The sequence below is a fragment of the Olea europaea genome, chromosome 18 (genome assembly GCF_002742605.1).
Source record: "Olea europaea var. sylvestris chromosome 18, O_europaea_v1, whole genome shotgun sequence".
In the NCBI taxonomy this organism is placed as follows: Eukaryota; Viridiplantae; Streptophyta; class Magnoliopsida; order Lamiales; family Oleaceae; genus Olea; species Olea europaea.
The window spans coordinates 13685680-13702307 of record NC_036254.1 but is presented as its reverse complement, the minus strand read 5'-3'; the positions used below and the strand labels follow the sequence as shown (position 1 = coordinate 13702307).

The window sequence follows — 16628 nt, the reverse complement described above, 5'->3', positions numbered from 1 at the left end:
TTTAGATCTGGAACATGTCGAACCTGATCAATTGTTCTGACTGTCCCATCTCGGAACCTTAATCTGACTTGACCTATTCCATCAACACAGCAAGATTGCTTGTTTCTCATCACAACTCCACATTGCTTGACAGCCTCATATGTTTAAAAGAAACTTCAATTGGAACACATATAATATGAATATGCCGAATCGAGAATCCACTCCTCGTTAGACCTAGATTCCATGTCAAATACCACGATCAACATTACATCTCCGTCGTCTGAAAAATCCTCAACTATATTTGTTTCGTCTAAAGTCAAAGATTGCGCTCCACAATTTGCAGCTGAATCACCTTTAGCCTGCAACTTATCACAATCATTCTGAATATGTCCCTTACGTTTGCAGTAGAAGCAAAACAAATTGTTGTAATTCATCGATTTGCCCCTCCATTAACCACCATGAGATACAAGAGCTTCCTCATATCTCGATGTAGCTCCAACCAAATGTTTCAACTTCTCCTTTGAGTGCAAAACATCATAGACGTCGTCTATAGTCAAAGTATCCGACTATACAAATTGGTGTCCTGAAATGACGCATAAGAGCCAGTGAACATAACAGGATCAAGGTAAGATCATCTTCATCATACTTAACCTCCAACATTTCTAAATCTGCGACAATTTCTTTGAACACGATAATATGGTCTTCCAAAGACCCTCCTTTCGCCATACGATGGGAATACAGTTTCTGCTTTAGAGTCAGTTTATTGGTAAGACTCTTGATTATACATAACCGCTCTACTTTCAACCATAAAGCAGTAACTGTTTTCTTCTTCAAGACATCCTGGAGAATATTATTAGGTAGATGAAGATGAATCAGCGACAAAGCCTTCCGATCCCTCTGTTGTTTCTTCTCCGTTGTCCAATTAACTAGCATCTTCTCAAAGCTTAGTGGCGTATCTTCCAAATCCAATTGCGCTAGAATAGCCCTCATCTTTACTTGCCACAATGAAAACCTTCTATTATGATCCAGCAGCGAAATGTCATACTTCATGGTAATCATCTCTGAAAAAACCTCAGCCAATCTTCAAAAGAAGAACTAAGCTCTGATACCACTTGTTGGACCCGGAAAGATTGTAGTGAATGAGATTAATGACACAATATGAAGTAATGAAAATCGTAACGAGAAACAAGATTTACAAGTACAGAAATTAACAAGAGAATTAATCGCACAAGCATGACATTTTATTAATCGACAATATGGAGAGAAATACAAGAATTCAACAATTCTTATCTAAACAAAACTGAAAGAGAAAACCACTATTTATAAGTACATGTCATAGCATAAAAATGAAAATAGTGTGGAATAAGAAAATAATCCTACCAAATTTTTAGTATTCTTCATAAGTAATTAACGAATCTTAATTTGAAGTCCAAACATCTAGTATTCGTAGAATCAAATAAATATTTAGCGTGTTAAATTTTTCTACATTTTACATTGCATTAATAGGATACGAGATCCCTTTCGAGATTGTCACCAAGGGTGCAATCAAACATTCACAATACTACTATGGATGACGTGATATGAAGAGATGAATTCGCACTATTCTATCCACGTACAAACAACTTATGGATACTTTGACTCCATGAACCAAGAGACTGCAACAACGGGTGACATGGAGAACGAGATGCATGAATGGGATGACAGTCCATTCGTTCCACTTTTTCCATGGTGACAACGAGCGAGTTACGGACTAGTTGCTCCTAGCATCAGTAGTAAAATAAATGATCACTAGGAATCAATTTTTAAACTTAATTTTGGAACTTAATAGCAATATTGAATTAGAAAATTTGTGAACTGGATGGCGAAAGTTACTATAATCCACCTTTTTTTTTTTTTTTTTTAACGAGGAAACTAATTTCGAGATGCGCTTTGAACGAGCACGCCAATTCTCCTATTTTTTCACATTCGGAAGGGGACGTGGGGAACCATTCAAATTTTCTCATTATTCGAAAGGATTAGTCGCTTTAGTTTCAAATAAAGAAATTGTCAAATTTTATCATTGCAAACATGAAGCCTCGGAAATTGAATTCATCCCTACCATTATGGGGAATTGGTTCAAGGACAATTTCTCTATTTATAGGAAAGTGATAAGAGTTGAAATATTTTCCCATTCAAATCTATTATTTTAGTTCCTTTATTTTAATATTTTATTTTGTCGTATGTTCTTTAATTAGAGAGTTTTTATTTTTTATTTTCTTTGTCCTTAATTAGGTTTTAGATTTTCTATTTAAACATTTTGCATGTTTTTATATTTCTTCGTTTTGATTATTGATGAAGTTGAGACATTTTTATATTTTTGTTGAATTTTTTATACTTCTTTGTGAAAAATAAATAAATCTTTGACAATCAAATGGCTTTTACTCAAAGAATCAAAACATTTTCGAGGTGCGTTGAATCCTAGTATGCTTCTCGCTACATCACTTATTTTGTAATTTTGCTACTTGTACAAAAATTTAGTTGCAGATTTATTGACAGAAAAAAGATGACAGTTTTTTGGTCCGAATGAAATTAAAATCAAGGGTCAAAAAATTGCCACATCATTTCTATCAACAAATTTGTATAAAAATTCTACACGTATTTTGAAACCTAAGAAAGTCAAAAGCTAATCCATTTTGTCCATTCCGATCAGTTCCTGACGCCATATATTAGTCTACAGACTAGATAAATTTCCCTAAAACAGCCTAGACTTCTCCACAGATTAACAAGATAACGGAGCTGAAAATGTCATTTGGCTTCTCCAGGGCTGTACCTGTGATTCGTGAGGTCTGAGGCGAACTTTGGAATTTGGACCCTAAACCTTAAGTCGTAGCAAACAATTTCTTTTAAAATAAAATAAAATAAAATAAAAAATTAGATATTTACGAAATTAAATTTGTTAACTTAAATCAACAATAAAACAACAAATAAAATTTTCGGTACTCCTTCCTTCTCTTCTCATTCAAGTATTTATTCGTTTCTTTTGAATGCATGGGTATAGTGGGTTATAAAAAAATAAAAAATAAAAATAAAAGGTAAAAAGTAAAAAATGGGCCCCCTAAAATTCTGGGCCTGAGGCGGAGGCTTCTTGGGCCTCCCATCAGGTCCGGCTCTGGGCTTCTTGTATTATATCCTTTCATGCCTTCTCCTCCTCTTCTTCGTCTCCATTGCTTTTGTTTCCCCTATTCTTAAATCAAAGATGAAATCAGCAATTAGCATAGACTAACTCTGACGTAGCGAAAGATTATAGGGAAGATGAACAATCACAAAATGATAAAACTCTCCAGAGAATTTTTATTGAATTCAAGAACTGCCGCTTCAAATGCCTTAAATAGAAAAAAAGCTAGCAAAATTCGAAAAATAGAATAAAAAAGATATTTTTCCAAAAATAAAAAAATATGAGATAACTACTAAGATAAAAAAATCCTTATCTTCAGGATCATCCTCCAACAAACGGAATACGAATCCGAATTTTATAGAAAGAGATATTGCAAAAACAAAAATTATCATAAATAGCAAAAAGGCCTAAACGAAGGCCTAAACGACGGATTTTGCCCAAAATTGGCCTTGGTCAAGGCCAAAGGCGCTGAGTTTTATTCATTGGCTCGATTCCAATCGAATTAGACTAGCAATTCGCCAAAAACGAACAAACCCGAAATTATCATGAAATCAAAAACCATTATTTTGCCTTGCGATGATCTCATTCCATCATAAACTCTAATCCCCTATGCACTTCATCATTCTCTCCAAGGTGGGAAAAATTCGCCCTCAAATTTGACGGGAAAGGAGCATCATCATCATTAGAATTATCACCACAAAATGACACCAAATGCTTGATATTGAACACATCGAATGTACAAATATGGTTGGGCAGCTTCAAACGGTAAGCATTCGGATTGATCTTCTCAATGACCTCCAATGGACCAATCTTCTTCGCAGTAAGCTTGTTGTATTCATGAGCAGGAACACGATCTTGTGTTAACACCGCCCAAACAAAGTCACCTACCTCAAATTCAACATGTCGGCGTTTAAGATTCGCAGCATGCTTATACTCAGTGACAGCAGCCTGCACCTGATCATGAGCCTGTGAGTGAACCTGCTGCAATTGCTAAATAAAGTCTTCGGCCTTACCATGCATTTTAATAGAAGTAGAAACTGGAACCAGATCAAGAGGACCATGAGGAACAAGGCCATACACCACCGGAACGAACTAAAACCTATACTTCGGTTAACAGCATGATTGTGAGCAAATCTACTTGACACAACTTCTGATCCCAAGACTTGATGTGATCACCAACCAAGCAACGTAGTAAATCACTCAAGGAACGGTTAACAACCTTCGTTTGACCATCTGTCTGAGGGTGATATGCATTGCTAAAGTCCAACCTACACATTCAACGAGCGCCATAAGCTGCGCCAGAAGTGACTGAGGAAACGAGTATCCCGATTAGACACAATAGATGTAGGCAGTCCATGCAGGCGATAAACCTCACGAAAATACAGTAAGGCCACATTGATAGCATCTGTAGTCTTCTTGCAAGGGATGAAATGTACTGTCTTTGAAAATCGATAACCACTACAAAGATCGAATCAAACCTACGTTGAGTCCTGGGGACTCCCACAACGAAATCCATGCTCACGTCTGTCCAATGCTGGGTTGGAATAGACAGGGGCATATACAGGCCCGCATTTGTTGCCTTGCCCTTGGCCAAGTGACAAACCCGACAACGCTCCACAAACTTGCAAACATCTTTGCACAATGATGGCCAAAAGTAAGAAGCAACAACAAGCTACAATGTTCGGTCACGACCCACATGGCCCTCATTATGCAACTCTAGAATGATCTTCAACCTCAAACTGCTCTATGGAATACACAACTGATTGCCATGAAAAAGAAAACCATCAACCCATGCAAACTCCGACTGCACACCCTCCTGCAACTTCTGAATAACATGGGAAAAGTATGGGTCTGTAGCATATAGTCATACAAACTGTCAAAACCTGGAACCTCCACTCGCATTTCTGTAAGGAGAGTTTGACGCCTACTCAATGCATCTGCAATTTTGTTAAGGGCACCTGCAACTTGTGCTTAATCACAAAGTAAACTACTGTAAGTAAGCAATCGAAGAGTCATGTCGAGCAGATACCATATCCTGAGTACCAAGGTGTTTAAGGACGTCATGATCCGTATACAAAATGAACTCCTTATGGAACAAATAGTGACGCCAATGTCGAACAATCAGGACTATTGCATAGAACTCCACATCATAAGTACTATACCGAGACTTCGGACTAGAAAGCTTCTCACTGAAATATGCAATAGGGCAGTTGTTCCGACTCAACACGCTACCAATACCCACTTTCGGAGCATCACAAATGTAGCTAAAATGGTTTGGTAAAATCAGGCAACACCAGAACTCAAGCAGTAGTCAACTTCTGCTTAATCAATTGGAAATACGACTCTGCCTTGTGAGTCCACTGAAACCTACCATCCTTCATGCAATCTGTAATTGGTGCCATGATGCTACTGAAATGTGGTATGAACCTGCGATAGAAGGAAGCAAAGCCATGAAAACTCCACACCTCAGTGACAGTCTTGGGTTGTGGCCATTGATTTATCGCCTCTACTTTAGATGTATCAACTGCTAACCCGGCCTTCGACACCACATAACCAAGGAACACCACACTATCAGTAAGAAATGAACACTTCTTCACTACAACATAGAATTTATCCCTGTGAAGTACTGAAAGAACTTCCCAAGGTGCTGGACATGATCATCATCGTTAGCACTATAAATTAAAATATCACCAAAGTAGACCACAACAAATTTACCGATGAATAGGCAAAGAGCCTGATTCATAATCCGCATAAACGTACTGGGCGCATTTGAGAGGCAGAAGGGCATGACTAACCACTCGTACAATCCTTCCCTCATCTTAAATGCTGTCTTCCACTCATCTCCACGTCTGATCCAAATCTGATGGTACCCACTCTTCAAATCAAGCTTGCTAAACACACAAGCACCAGTAAGCTGGTCCAACAAATCATCCAGGCGGGGAATAGGAAAGCAGTAACGCACCGTAATCTTATTGATCGCCCTACTATCTGCACACATGTGCCACGTGCTATCCTTCTTCGGCTTGAGAAGAGTAGGAACAACACAAGGACTAAGACTCTCCCTGAAGTGTCCTTTTCCCAGAAGCTCCTCAACTTGTCTGCGCAACTCCTCATGCTCAGTGGGGCTCATTCTGTAATGCGCTCAGTTAGACAGGGCAGCACCAGGCACCAAGTCAATCTGATGTTGAATATCCCGTAGTGGTGGTAATCCATCTGGAAGCTCTTCTGGGAAAACTTCATGAAACTCCTTCAGCAATGGCTGAATTGGAAGAGGGATTTTATGCTCACTGTCAATCGACTTTCCAACTAGCACATACACTACTCCAGACTCCTCCATTTCTGTCTCGAACTTCTTTCGGTTCAGTAAATTCGCGTTGTTCCCAACTGTTTGTACTGAACCCTTATCCGGTAGTAACACAATTTCCTTTCCCCCAAACAGAAAGCTATATGTGTTGATATATCCATCATGCGGTGAGTGCCTGTCAAACTGTCAGGGCCTCCCTAACAGTAAATGGCACGCATCCATCTCTACTACATCACATAAAGCATGATCCTTATAGGTAAGTCCAATGGAGAAGCTGATTCGAGCAAGTTGAGACACTTCTACGTCATTGCCTCTTTTCAGCCAGGCTAATTTACACAGTTTGGGATGTTTCTCAGTCTGCAAACCCAGCTTCTTAACGACCTCTTCAGCCACCACATTTTCGCAACTACTAGAATCAATAACAAATTTACATACCTTCCCTCCAACAGTACATGTCGATTGAAAGATATTATTACGCAACCAATTAGTGTTATTCTCCAAGGAAGTCAGGAAACTCCTCCTCACCACCAGTGCCTGACCCACATCACCAATCACAAACTCTTCCTCTCCTGTTGCTTTTTCTACGCCGTCACCTTCAAATACAGGCGGACCTTCATAATCGTCATTCCCCTCATCAACAAAGAGTCCCCTGCACAGATTTTTAGGGCACTCAGATTGCCTATGGCCTGTAACTCCACATCCAAAACGAGTACCAACCCCATGACGTGTTGGTTGTTAGACATGATTTGTTCTAGGACGACCAGATTGAGTAGGATTACCAGGACATGTCACCTGCTGTTGTGGGTTACTGGAAGAACTCCCTGCAATGAAAGGACTAGTAGTTCTCCTGGACTGTTGCTTCTCTATTTGTATTGCCCTCTGATGGGCTTAAAAAACTGTCACAGGATCAAACATATTGAGAGTATCCTATATTTGGGGGCGAAGACCACCCACGTACCGTGACACCAACTGATCCTCTGTCTCCATCATCTCGTTCCTCATAATCAACATATAAAAACTCGTGGTATAATCACTAACCGTTTTCCCACCTTGATGCATATTCTACAGTTGTTGGTATATGGTCCGCACATAATTGTAAGACAGAAATTGTTTCTTTATATACTTCTTTAATTTGTCCCACCTAAATCTCATCACCTGAGTCTACTGTCACCATGCCGCTACTCGCCCACGAAGCCTCGTCACAACGAGAGGCACACATTTATCGACAGGAACCTCTTTAAACTCCAAGATCTCCTCCACTGTAGTCACCTAATCCAAGAATTCCTCTACACTTAACCCACTATGAAATTCTAGAATATCAACCTTAAATCCTGATTCCCAACATCGGTTGTCCTCCTGACTACCCCTTCTCCGACGAACTGGCAGATCTAATGGTTGTTCAAGCGGTGCAAACAGATTCTCGTCATCGGAATCCTCAAGCTGTTGGGCTACATGCACAGGCTGCTGCGGCATAAGCGCAGCTATCTGTTCTGTTAGCAATTCTACTTGTTGACGTAGCTGTGCAAGTTCATCACGTCTATGTACCTTCTCTACCGAGGCATCACGGGCTTCAAGACGTCTCCTTGGCGGCATGGTGAAGGAACGATTTTGGCTCTGATACCAACTGATATAATGAAAGATTATAAGGAAGATGAACAATCACAAAATGAGAAAACTCTCAAGAAAATTTTTATTGAATTCAAGAACTGCTGCCTCAAAGGGCTTACAACGCCTTAAATAGAAAAAAAAACATAGCAAAATTCGGAAAATAGAATAAAAAAGATATTTTTTCAAAAATAGAAAAATATGATATAACGACTAAGATGGAAAATCCTTATCTTCAGGATCATCCCTCAACAAACGGAATACAAATCCGAATTTTATGGAAAGAGAAATTGCAAAAACAAAAATTACCATAACTAGCAAAAACGCCTAAACAAGGGCCTAAACAATGGATTTTGCCCAAAATTGACCTTGCGTCAAGGCCAAAAGGCACTAAGTTTTATTCATTAGCTAGATTCCAATCGAATTAGTCTAGCAATTTGTCAAAAATGAACAAACCCGAAATTATCATGAAATCAAAAATCATTATTTTGCCTTACGACGGTCTCATTTCATCATAAACTCTAATCCTTTATGCACTTCATCAAACTCCCACCAAGCCCTCCCAAACTTCCTGTGATAGGCAACTTGCATCAGTTAGGCAAATTGCATCACCAAGAACTATGGAAACTCTCCCAAAAGTATGGTCCTGTAATGCTACTACAACTTGAAAACATCCCAACTTGAGTCATTTCTTCTGCCCAAATGGCTAAAGAAATCATGAAAACTCATGACACAAGCTTCTGTAGCCGGCCACCTTTTCCGGGGAAAAGAGGATTTTTTACAATTTCTCAAACATAGCGTTTGCACCATATGGTGACCATTAGCGTCAAAAGCGTAAAATATTTTGTTTTCCACCTAGGGGCAGAGCCAGAAAATAATGTTAGGATGGACCGAAATTTAAATTTTTTTGAATGAACTTATGTCACAAGAAATTAAGTTTCAGAGGCTATTTTCGTGACATTCACAATAAAAAGTATACGACACTTAAATGAAATAAGAAAATTTTAAATGTCTCATATTAAGATATTCCACTAAATTTTTGTATTTTTTTTTTTACCAAATGGAAAATCGATGCTTACTTTAAAAAATATAAACTAACTGAATCAGGATAGAATTAAGCAAACCACCAATAAACATTTAAAAAATTACTTAATTAATACTCTTTTAGTAACTTTGACAACCAATCTTTCCAAACAATTGAAAGTTTTAACAAATATTCTTTTTATTGTCAATATCAAATATATAGTAAGTTATTTATTTTGATATATATATATATATGAATTAGTAATGAATGAAATCATGTGTAATTTCGAAAAACACATAGTGTCTCTAACTATTAAAATAAGTAAAATAAGTAATTTACTTTTAGATCTAATCAATACAAATTATCTATAATAAAATTTACTTAATAACTATAAGTAAATTTTAATCAAACATGCATTAAATAGAATATTTAATTTGACAATAAAATATTCACATCTCATGAATGTTTTGAAAAAAGTAATAAATAATTGTAGTGTTTTTAATACAATTTGAATAATTGAGCATTGGACTTGGATTGAAATTTAAATTAAAGCTGGGTTAATGCTAATATTTGGGCCAAAATTCTAAAAAAATTTCTTAGAAATTTATATGAGATGGGGTACAGCCCAGCCTCCGCCTCTATTTCCACCTCTTGAATTCTAGGACAAAACAGTCATTCGCCCATGAAAGGGAGTTTGAGGTTGGCAAGTTGACTGATTATTTATCTACAGCCTTGCCAAATTCAGTTAATCTTGATGAGAAAATGTATGATTTGGTTGGTGGAGTTAGGCCATCTCCAATGCTGCACCAAAATTTGCACCAAACCAAAATTCTTCTCCAACCATTACACCAAATGAACAGTGTTTTATTATTTTATTCTTTCTTTCGATTTTTGACAATGTATTTATTTAAAAAAATTTGTTTATTTATTTATTTATTTTATAACTAAATTAATTACTACATCATAACTTCGTTAAATTAACAAATATATTGATTACTAAATTATTCACGTGTTTTATATATTATGTTAAATTGACAAAAATAATTGATTATATTATTAATTTATGGTAAACAATTACTTTAAATTTAAAAAAATAATAAACTTTAATAATATAAACTTTACGTTAAATTAACAATTACGTTAATTATTATTGATTATATTATTAATTTATGGTAAACAATTACTTTAAATTTAAAAAAATAATAAACTTTAATAATATAAACTTTACGTTAAATTAACAATTACGTTAATTATTATTGATTATATTATTAAAAATAATAAATTTTAAAAATATAATTAATAGTGTAATTAATTATCATCATCATTATAGAACGAAAATGACACAAATACCCTTAATCATTATCTTTGAAAAATGAAAAATAAGGGTAAAACGGACATTTCACCATTTGATGCAAAAAATGGTGTAATGAATAGTGTTGCACCAAATATGGTGCAACACTATTCATGTTGCACCATTTTGCACCAAAATTTGGTGCATGCAATAGTACAATGGTTGGAGGAAGTTTGCACCAAATTTTGGTGCAATTTGGTGCAATAGGGCATGCATTGGAGATGCCCTTATTAGTGTAGTTGCATTTAGTAAAAGCTATAGAGGGAAAGGATTCGATGGCAGAGAAGTAAAAGATATTCTTGATGAAGCTATGGATATGGCGAATAGTTTTTCCGCAAAGGAACACTTTATCCTTTGGGTGGATTATAGATTCTGTAACTGGACACCCAGTGAAGGTGGATAAATGCTTTCAGAAACTTGATTCATACTTACAAAAGGTGCTTGACGAACATCTGCATCAAGAAATGAGAAATGGAGAAGATGAAGATCTTGTTGATGTTTTGATTGGAATGTCAAAGGACCCTACTGTATCTGGAGTTTATATAAGTAAAGATCACATCCAGGTCCTTCTCATGGTACAAATCCCCGTCGCTTCATGTTTGGTCCCAAGCATACACCGATAGATAATATAACTTATAAGTTTTCAGCTGAGAATTTCTACATACTTTAGCCCATTTAACTTGGTTCTGAGCATAAGTTGATGCTTTATTTTTTCTGTTTACTTTCAGAACACATTTCTAGGGGGTGTGGATACCTGTGCAATCACCTTGGTGTGGGCAGTGTCTGAGCTAGTCAAAAATCCTAGAGTAATGCAGAAAGTCCAAGTAGAAATCTTAGGCAGCGTTGGAATGAAACCAACGATGGATTCAGATGATCTAAAAAAGTTGACATACTTAAAATTGGTGGTGAAGGAAACCCTAACTCCCTAAGGATTCATCCACCGCAAGGACGAATCTAGGGACGGGCCAGGCTATGCTACAGCCCTTCCATCCAGCCAAAATGTTAATTGAAAAAAATTAAGTAAAAGAAATTTTTTTATATGTGAATTATTTATTTATTATTATTATTTTTTTTTTTTCCTTTTTGCGTATTAGCCCGTCCTAAACTTTTTCTTGGATCCACTCCTGCATCCACCGGTACCTCTTTTACTCCCATGCCAATGCATGCAACATAGTAAAATAGGCGATGGCAATAATATTATGATATTTATCTCAGAACAAGAGTTTTGATCACTGCTTGGGGAATATGGAGAGATCCAAACAGTTGGAAGAACCTTAATGAATTTTTCCCTGGAAGATTTGAGGACAGCAAGATTGACTTCAAAGGGCAACATTTTGAGTTACTGCCATTTGGGGCTGGAAGGAGATTGTGCCCAGGAATAAGCACTTCCATTGTCACTGTTGAGTTTACATTGGCCAGCCTTTTTGTACTGGTTTGATTGGCAAGCTCCTAGTGGGGTGAAAATGGACTTACTGTCCACAAAAGAACCGGCCTTACGCTTATGCCTGCTAGGTACACTCGGCAATTCAAGTTTGTTTTGGATTTTGGATGCGTATCCCTTTTGTTAGCTTGTGATTGATTGAATAAAGATCATAAGTGGTGTCAACATGGATTCAGCTGTGTAGACTCTGGCTTGCTGTTTCACTTTGAGACGAACTTAATTATGTACCAAGATATTTTACATTAAAATGTCTGACTCTATGGCATATCTAGGATGACTTAATAAATATGTGATTTATTTTTAATATGATCTATTTACATTAAAAAGAAGTCAATGCAAGCAACATGTTCAGAATTTGTCTGTACGATTGTGCTACATGTATAATGATTTATATATAAACATGCTGTGGTGAGATATAATTGAATCAAAATTTCTTTAATTAAATAAAAAAAATTTACTCACTTTCTTTTATGAAACCTCATTTGTATGTAAACTATTATGTAACTCCTTACATTATCTTTATCTTTAATATAAGTCACTCCAAACATGTTCAAGAGTCTATCTACAATTTCAAACTTCGATTGACAATGTTAATTTCAAGCCTTTCGATTTTCATGCATCCTTCATCTAACATAGCCTTTGATATCCGCTATATGTCAAATAAGAATAATCCAAGTTCTTTTGCTTATTCCTAGCTAGTACAATTTCACCCAAGAAAATAATTATTCGTTAATTAATTAAATTGCTACGATAGTGATAAATGATAAGTGTATTTTACACATTTATCTTGACCATAAAAGATGGATAATTGTTGATAAATATGTGGAATATGGCTTAATTCTATATAAATTATGCTTTGCAGAACAAACATTTAGGAAAAATAAGCAAAAAAAGACTAAAATAAAAGAAAAGAAAAGCTTATGGACCAAAGTACAAATAGTCGAAAGATGATCCGAAAGTAGAAGTGAGGATGTGAAAGAGTTAAAGACTAATTTGGTGAAGACATGAAATGTTGGAAAAAGAAGAAACGAAAAAAAAGAACACAGTTCGGAGACTAAAATGCAACTTTTGGAAGATAAATACTTCCTATGCGGTCGCATGTTGATTTTCATCAACTTTTACGACTAATTTTCATTGAACTATGATATAGCATTGATTTGTCTCCAATAGGAAATATCTTATTTCCTCATTTGATTAAAATTCTTAAGGAAACCAAATCTTGGGACATCTTCTAAAGCCCTAGGGCCGTCCCTAAAGGATTATGATGCATTCCAGCACATTCAAAAGGGTTTGAGAGCATAGGAGGCAAGGAACGCAAAGATTAATTAGAAGAATTGAAGATTTAAATTGGTGATATCGCTTCTTCAACACTCTTTGTGTTTTCGTCCCAACATGTTTGGCTAGATTTATTTGTGTTAGGAGAACGATGAACCATGGATATTATTTTTTAATCTTTAGTTTTACATTCTTGACATTAAAACACGCCTTTGGAATTTGAATAGTATATATGAATTTATTTTCTCCACAATTATTATGCAGGTGATTGTGTAAATTTAGTAGCTTGTTTCATGCATTCGAAAGAAGGGGAATAGGCTCGACATGGTATAAACCGTCGTAGGGTCCGATATAGAATAGAAATATACCGCTATGCTCTTTATGAATCTTTAAGTGTTTATAAAAATTAATGCATCATAGAAATATAGTTGGGTCGTAAATATAAGTTCAAATTACTGAAGAGAGATTGTTGAATAAAATAGGAATATTGATTCGTTAATATTCAACCGTGTTGTCAAGATGTAAAACTAAGTTTAGAAGGGATTATTGTATGGGGATTTGCAATCCTAGTACATTTATCATTCATTATAACACTTCAACTTGCATTTAAACACAACTTACATTTAGTTAGTTAAATCAGTTATAATTACATAAGTTAGTCTAGTTATAATTTTAATCACAACAAGCACTCTCTTTTTTATTATTTCGATTAAAGTCCCGATAATAGAAATTGAATTCAAAATTAATTTTTGCGAGACGGTATTCAGATTCAAAATTTACTTTATTACTTTTTAACAAGTCTTACACTTGCGATGATTTTAGATCAAAATATATTTTCGCATAACAATAAACTCTAAAATATAACATATGGAAGGCAAATGATGGGTATACTTTCTTTTGTTTCATTTTCATAAGTTGAAACAAAAGTTTTACTGTTCTGGAACAATAGAAATCTGTTCATAGTGGGTCCCAAAAGTTCAGATTTGATTAACTTCGACAGTTTCGAAGCACACCGATGTACAAGTGGTCTTGGGAATGACGAACTTGTCTCTATGTTGTTATTGATATCAATAAATATGTTGGAGAATCTTTAGTATTTTATTCTTTGTACAAAGTGTTTTTATTGACAAAATTCATGTCATTGTTTTCAACAATTTAAAAATATGATTTTGAAATGATTTGTATAGATATTATTTTATTAACCAACTTTATAGATATAGCATAACTCGAATCTTTAATAGGTTATCAAGAAAGTGCGATGAATACGTTTTGGATAAAAGTATTTAAAATTAGTGCTAAGTTTAGCAACGATCATCGAAAATTTAAAATTTGTCAAATGAAATGACAATTAAAATAAATTTCTTTAAGTTATATTAATGGCTGTTTGGCTAGAAATGTAAACTTAAAATCCTATATGTTATTGATAAACGTTAACTTCCAACATAGATCTAAACAGGTTTAGCTAGTATATCATATAAGACAAAGTTACTGGTTGGGACATTCCGTAGAGAAGAAAAACCCCGTCAAAAAGTGAAGTATGCTCCTTAAGCACTCGGTATTCTTTAGTAAAAGGCGAAAGAATAGTTCGCTTTGTGGCAAGTTACTTGGCCTTCCAATTGAGTAGCCGGTTCTTTCAGCTAATCTGTCATTAAACGATGTGGGAAGATTATCATTAGTACAATAATTAAGTCTAAGATTTTTCAGGAGATATCAAAGAAACCAATCAGACCAATATAATTCGAGCTTCAATTACTAATCACAATGAAGTCAATCTAAGACTGTACAGTTATTTTCAGCTCTTATATAATCATTGTATTTATATCTTTATGCACTTATTATTCTTGGTAGTTGGTGGGCAAATAGATCATTATCATTGTTTCCTGTTTTCTTGAAAATAAGAACTAAAGTTATTCCTGGTTAATCAGTTGATTATTTAGTCTATGTTTGATTTAGATGTGTTGGGTTGTGATGCCAACATGATCAGTCCAAAATATAGGCAATGATGATAAAAATCCAGGCCCAATAGATAACAGCTGATTAACCCACAGTTTGATATTAAGATGACCCACTTAAACCGAGCCCAATAATCAGCCCATATCCTTAGTCGCTCTGGAACCTTTGGATCGACCCACTGATCAATGGTTGTTGGATTTTAGTATAAATAATATATTTCTCTCTTTCTTGACAAATTGAATCGTCATTTCTCTATTCTCTGATTTCTTCGTGTCTTCTAGAACCTTCAAGGGTTTTCGTCTCTATGACTCTTTCATATTCTCTGTGTGAGATTTTCTGGTGATTATCTTGGTGATAATCGTGTCCTTATGTGAGTCTCCTTTGTGTGAGTAAACTGTTGAGAGAAGTGGTCTGTCCATTTCGGTTCCATTGAAGTGACTTCGTATGGTTTGGGATTGTGAGGGCTTGGGTTTTTTGAGTTCGGTGTCTCTATGAAGTTTATGGGGTGTATGGTCTGAGCCTATGAAAGATCTAAACCTTGATGCTGTGGTTTAGGTTTTCTTGTAAAGCTGTTGTAAATATTTGGTTGCATAATTTGGGATCTTGAATTAATAGTGGTATCAGAGCCTCAATAATTCATTCTTGAGTCTTCGATCGGAGTTCGAACACTGGAAAATTAATTTTCAGGCGTTCGACTTCAGATCGCGAAACCCTAGGTCTAGATTTGTGTCGATCTGGTGGTTTGTTGAGCTGATTCGAAACTGGACTGTGGAAAACAAGAAAGTTTTGTGACTTCTCGCCTCGATCTGTAAAAGGACCCTAAAATAAGAGGTCCTGTGGGTTCGATCTTGAACTGGAACCCTAACTTTGAAGCTGTAAGGGTTCGGTTCATGATTTGGTGATCTGGAGAACACTCACCCCTTGTTGTGATAACTAATTCCTGATTAGTGCTGGTGGTTAATCGTTTAATCACCCTTCGGTATGCACTTCTTGATCCCTACATGATCACACACACACGTAACACTGTGTATATTTTGATTATGCCTCTATCTTGATATGGTTAATTGTTGTATACTGTAACTTGTTACATTAATTGGTGATATCTCGTTATTTTTTTGTCTGTGATCTCTGTCTGTGATCGTTTAAGTTTGGGTGACTCAAATTGAGCATTGACCTGAGAACTTGATTCTCACGGAATCCTGGTGAATTTGATCAACCCTAGGTTCTGCAGATATTATTTCTTAATACTGAGATATTGTTGTATTTCCTTGGTTCTTGTAGTGTTTATATTGATATGATAATTGATCTTGAGATTGCTGAAATTTTTTGTAATAAGGAATAATTGTGACTTAGTAATCTTATTACATTTTATTCTTTTTGTGATCTAAAACATCATTTTTTTTTTTTGCGAAGGTCAAATTCAACATATTTTTCAAAAGTTGATTATATGTCTTGTTTTAATTTTTGGAAAACACTGTGTGTTAGTTTTTTCAACAATAAAACATGACAAAATCTTTTGAACTTGGTGTTTTTGATGGAAAA

General features: G+C 35.5%; 1 protein-coding gene across 1 annotated transcript; it reads left to right on the top strand.

The window, feature by feature from the left end:
* The first annotated feature begins 8769 nt into the window (after nucleotides 1-8769).
* LOC111366767 (2-methylbutanal oxime monooxygenase-like) lies at nucleotides 8770-16428 on the top strand. The gene is made up of 7 exons (XM_022987464.1): nucleotides 8770-8841; nucleotides 9691-9840; nucleotides 10572-10743; nucleotides 10787-10992; nucleotides 11146-11300; nucleotides 11633-11849; nucleotides 16309-16428. Exons 1-7 carry the CDS (start codon nucleotides 8770-8772, stop codon nucleotides 16426-16428), a joined length of 1092 nt encoding a protein of 363 aa, XP_022843232.1.
* The last annotated feature ends 200 nt before the right edge of the window (nucleotides 16429-16628 follow it).

Excerpts from the sequence above, each read along its gene's own strand:
- LOC111366767 (XM_022987464.1), top strand. The coding sequence starts at position 8,770 with ATGACACAAGCTTCTGTAGCCGGCCACCTTTTCCGGGGAAAAGAGGAT. Across the intron at positions 9,841-10,571 it reads ATGAGAAAATGTATGATTTG|TACAATGGTTGGAGGAAGTT; the intron begins GTTGGTGGAGTT and ends TGCATGCAATAG. Across the intron at positions 11,301-11,632 it reads GATTCAGATGATCTAAAAAA|AACAAGAGTTTTGATCACTG; the intron begins GTTGACATACTT and ends TATTTATCTCAG.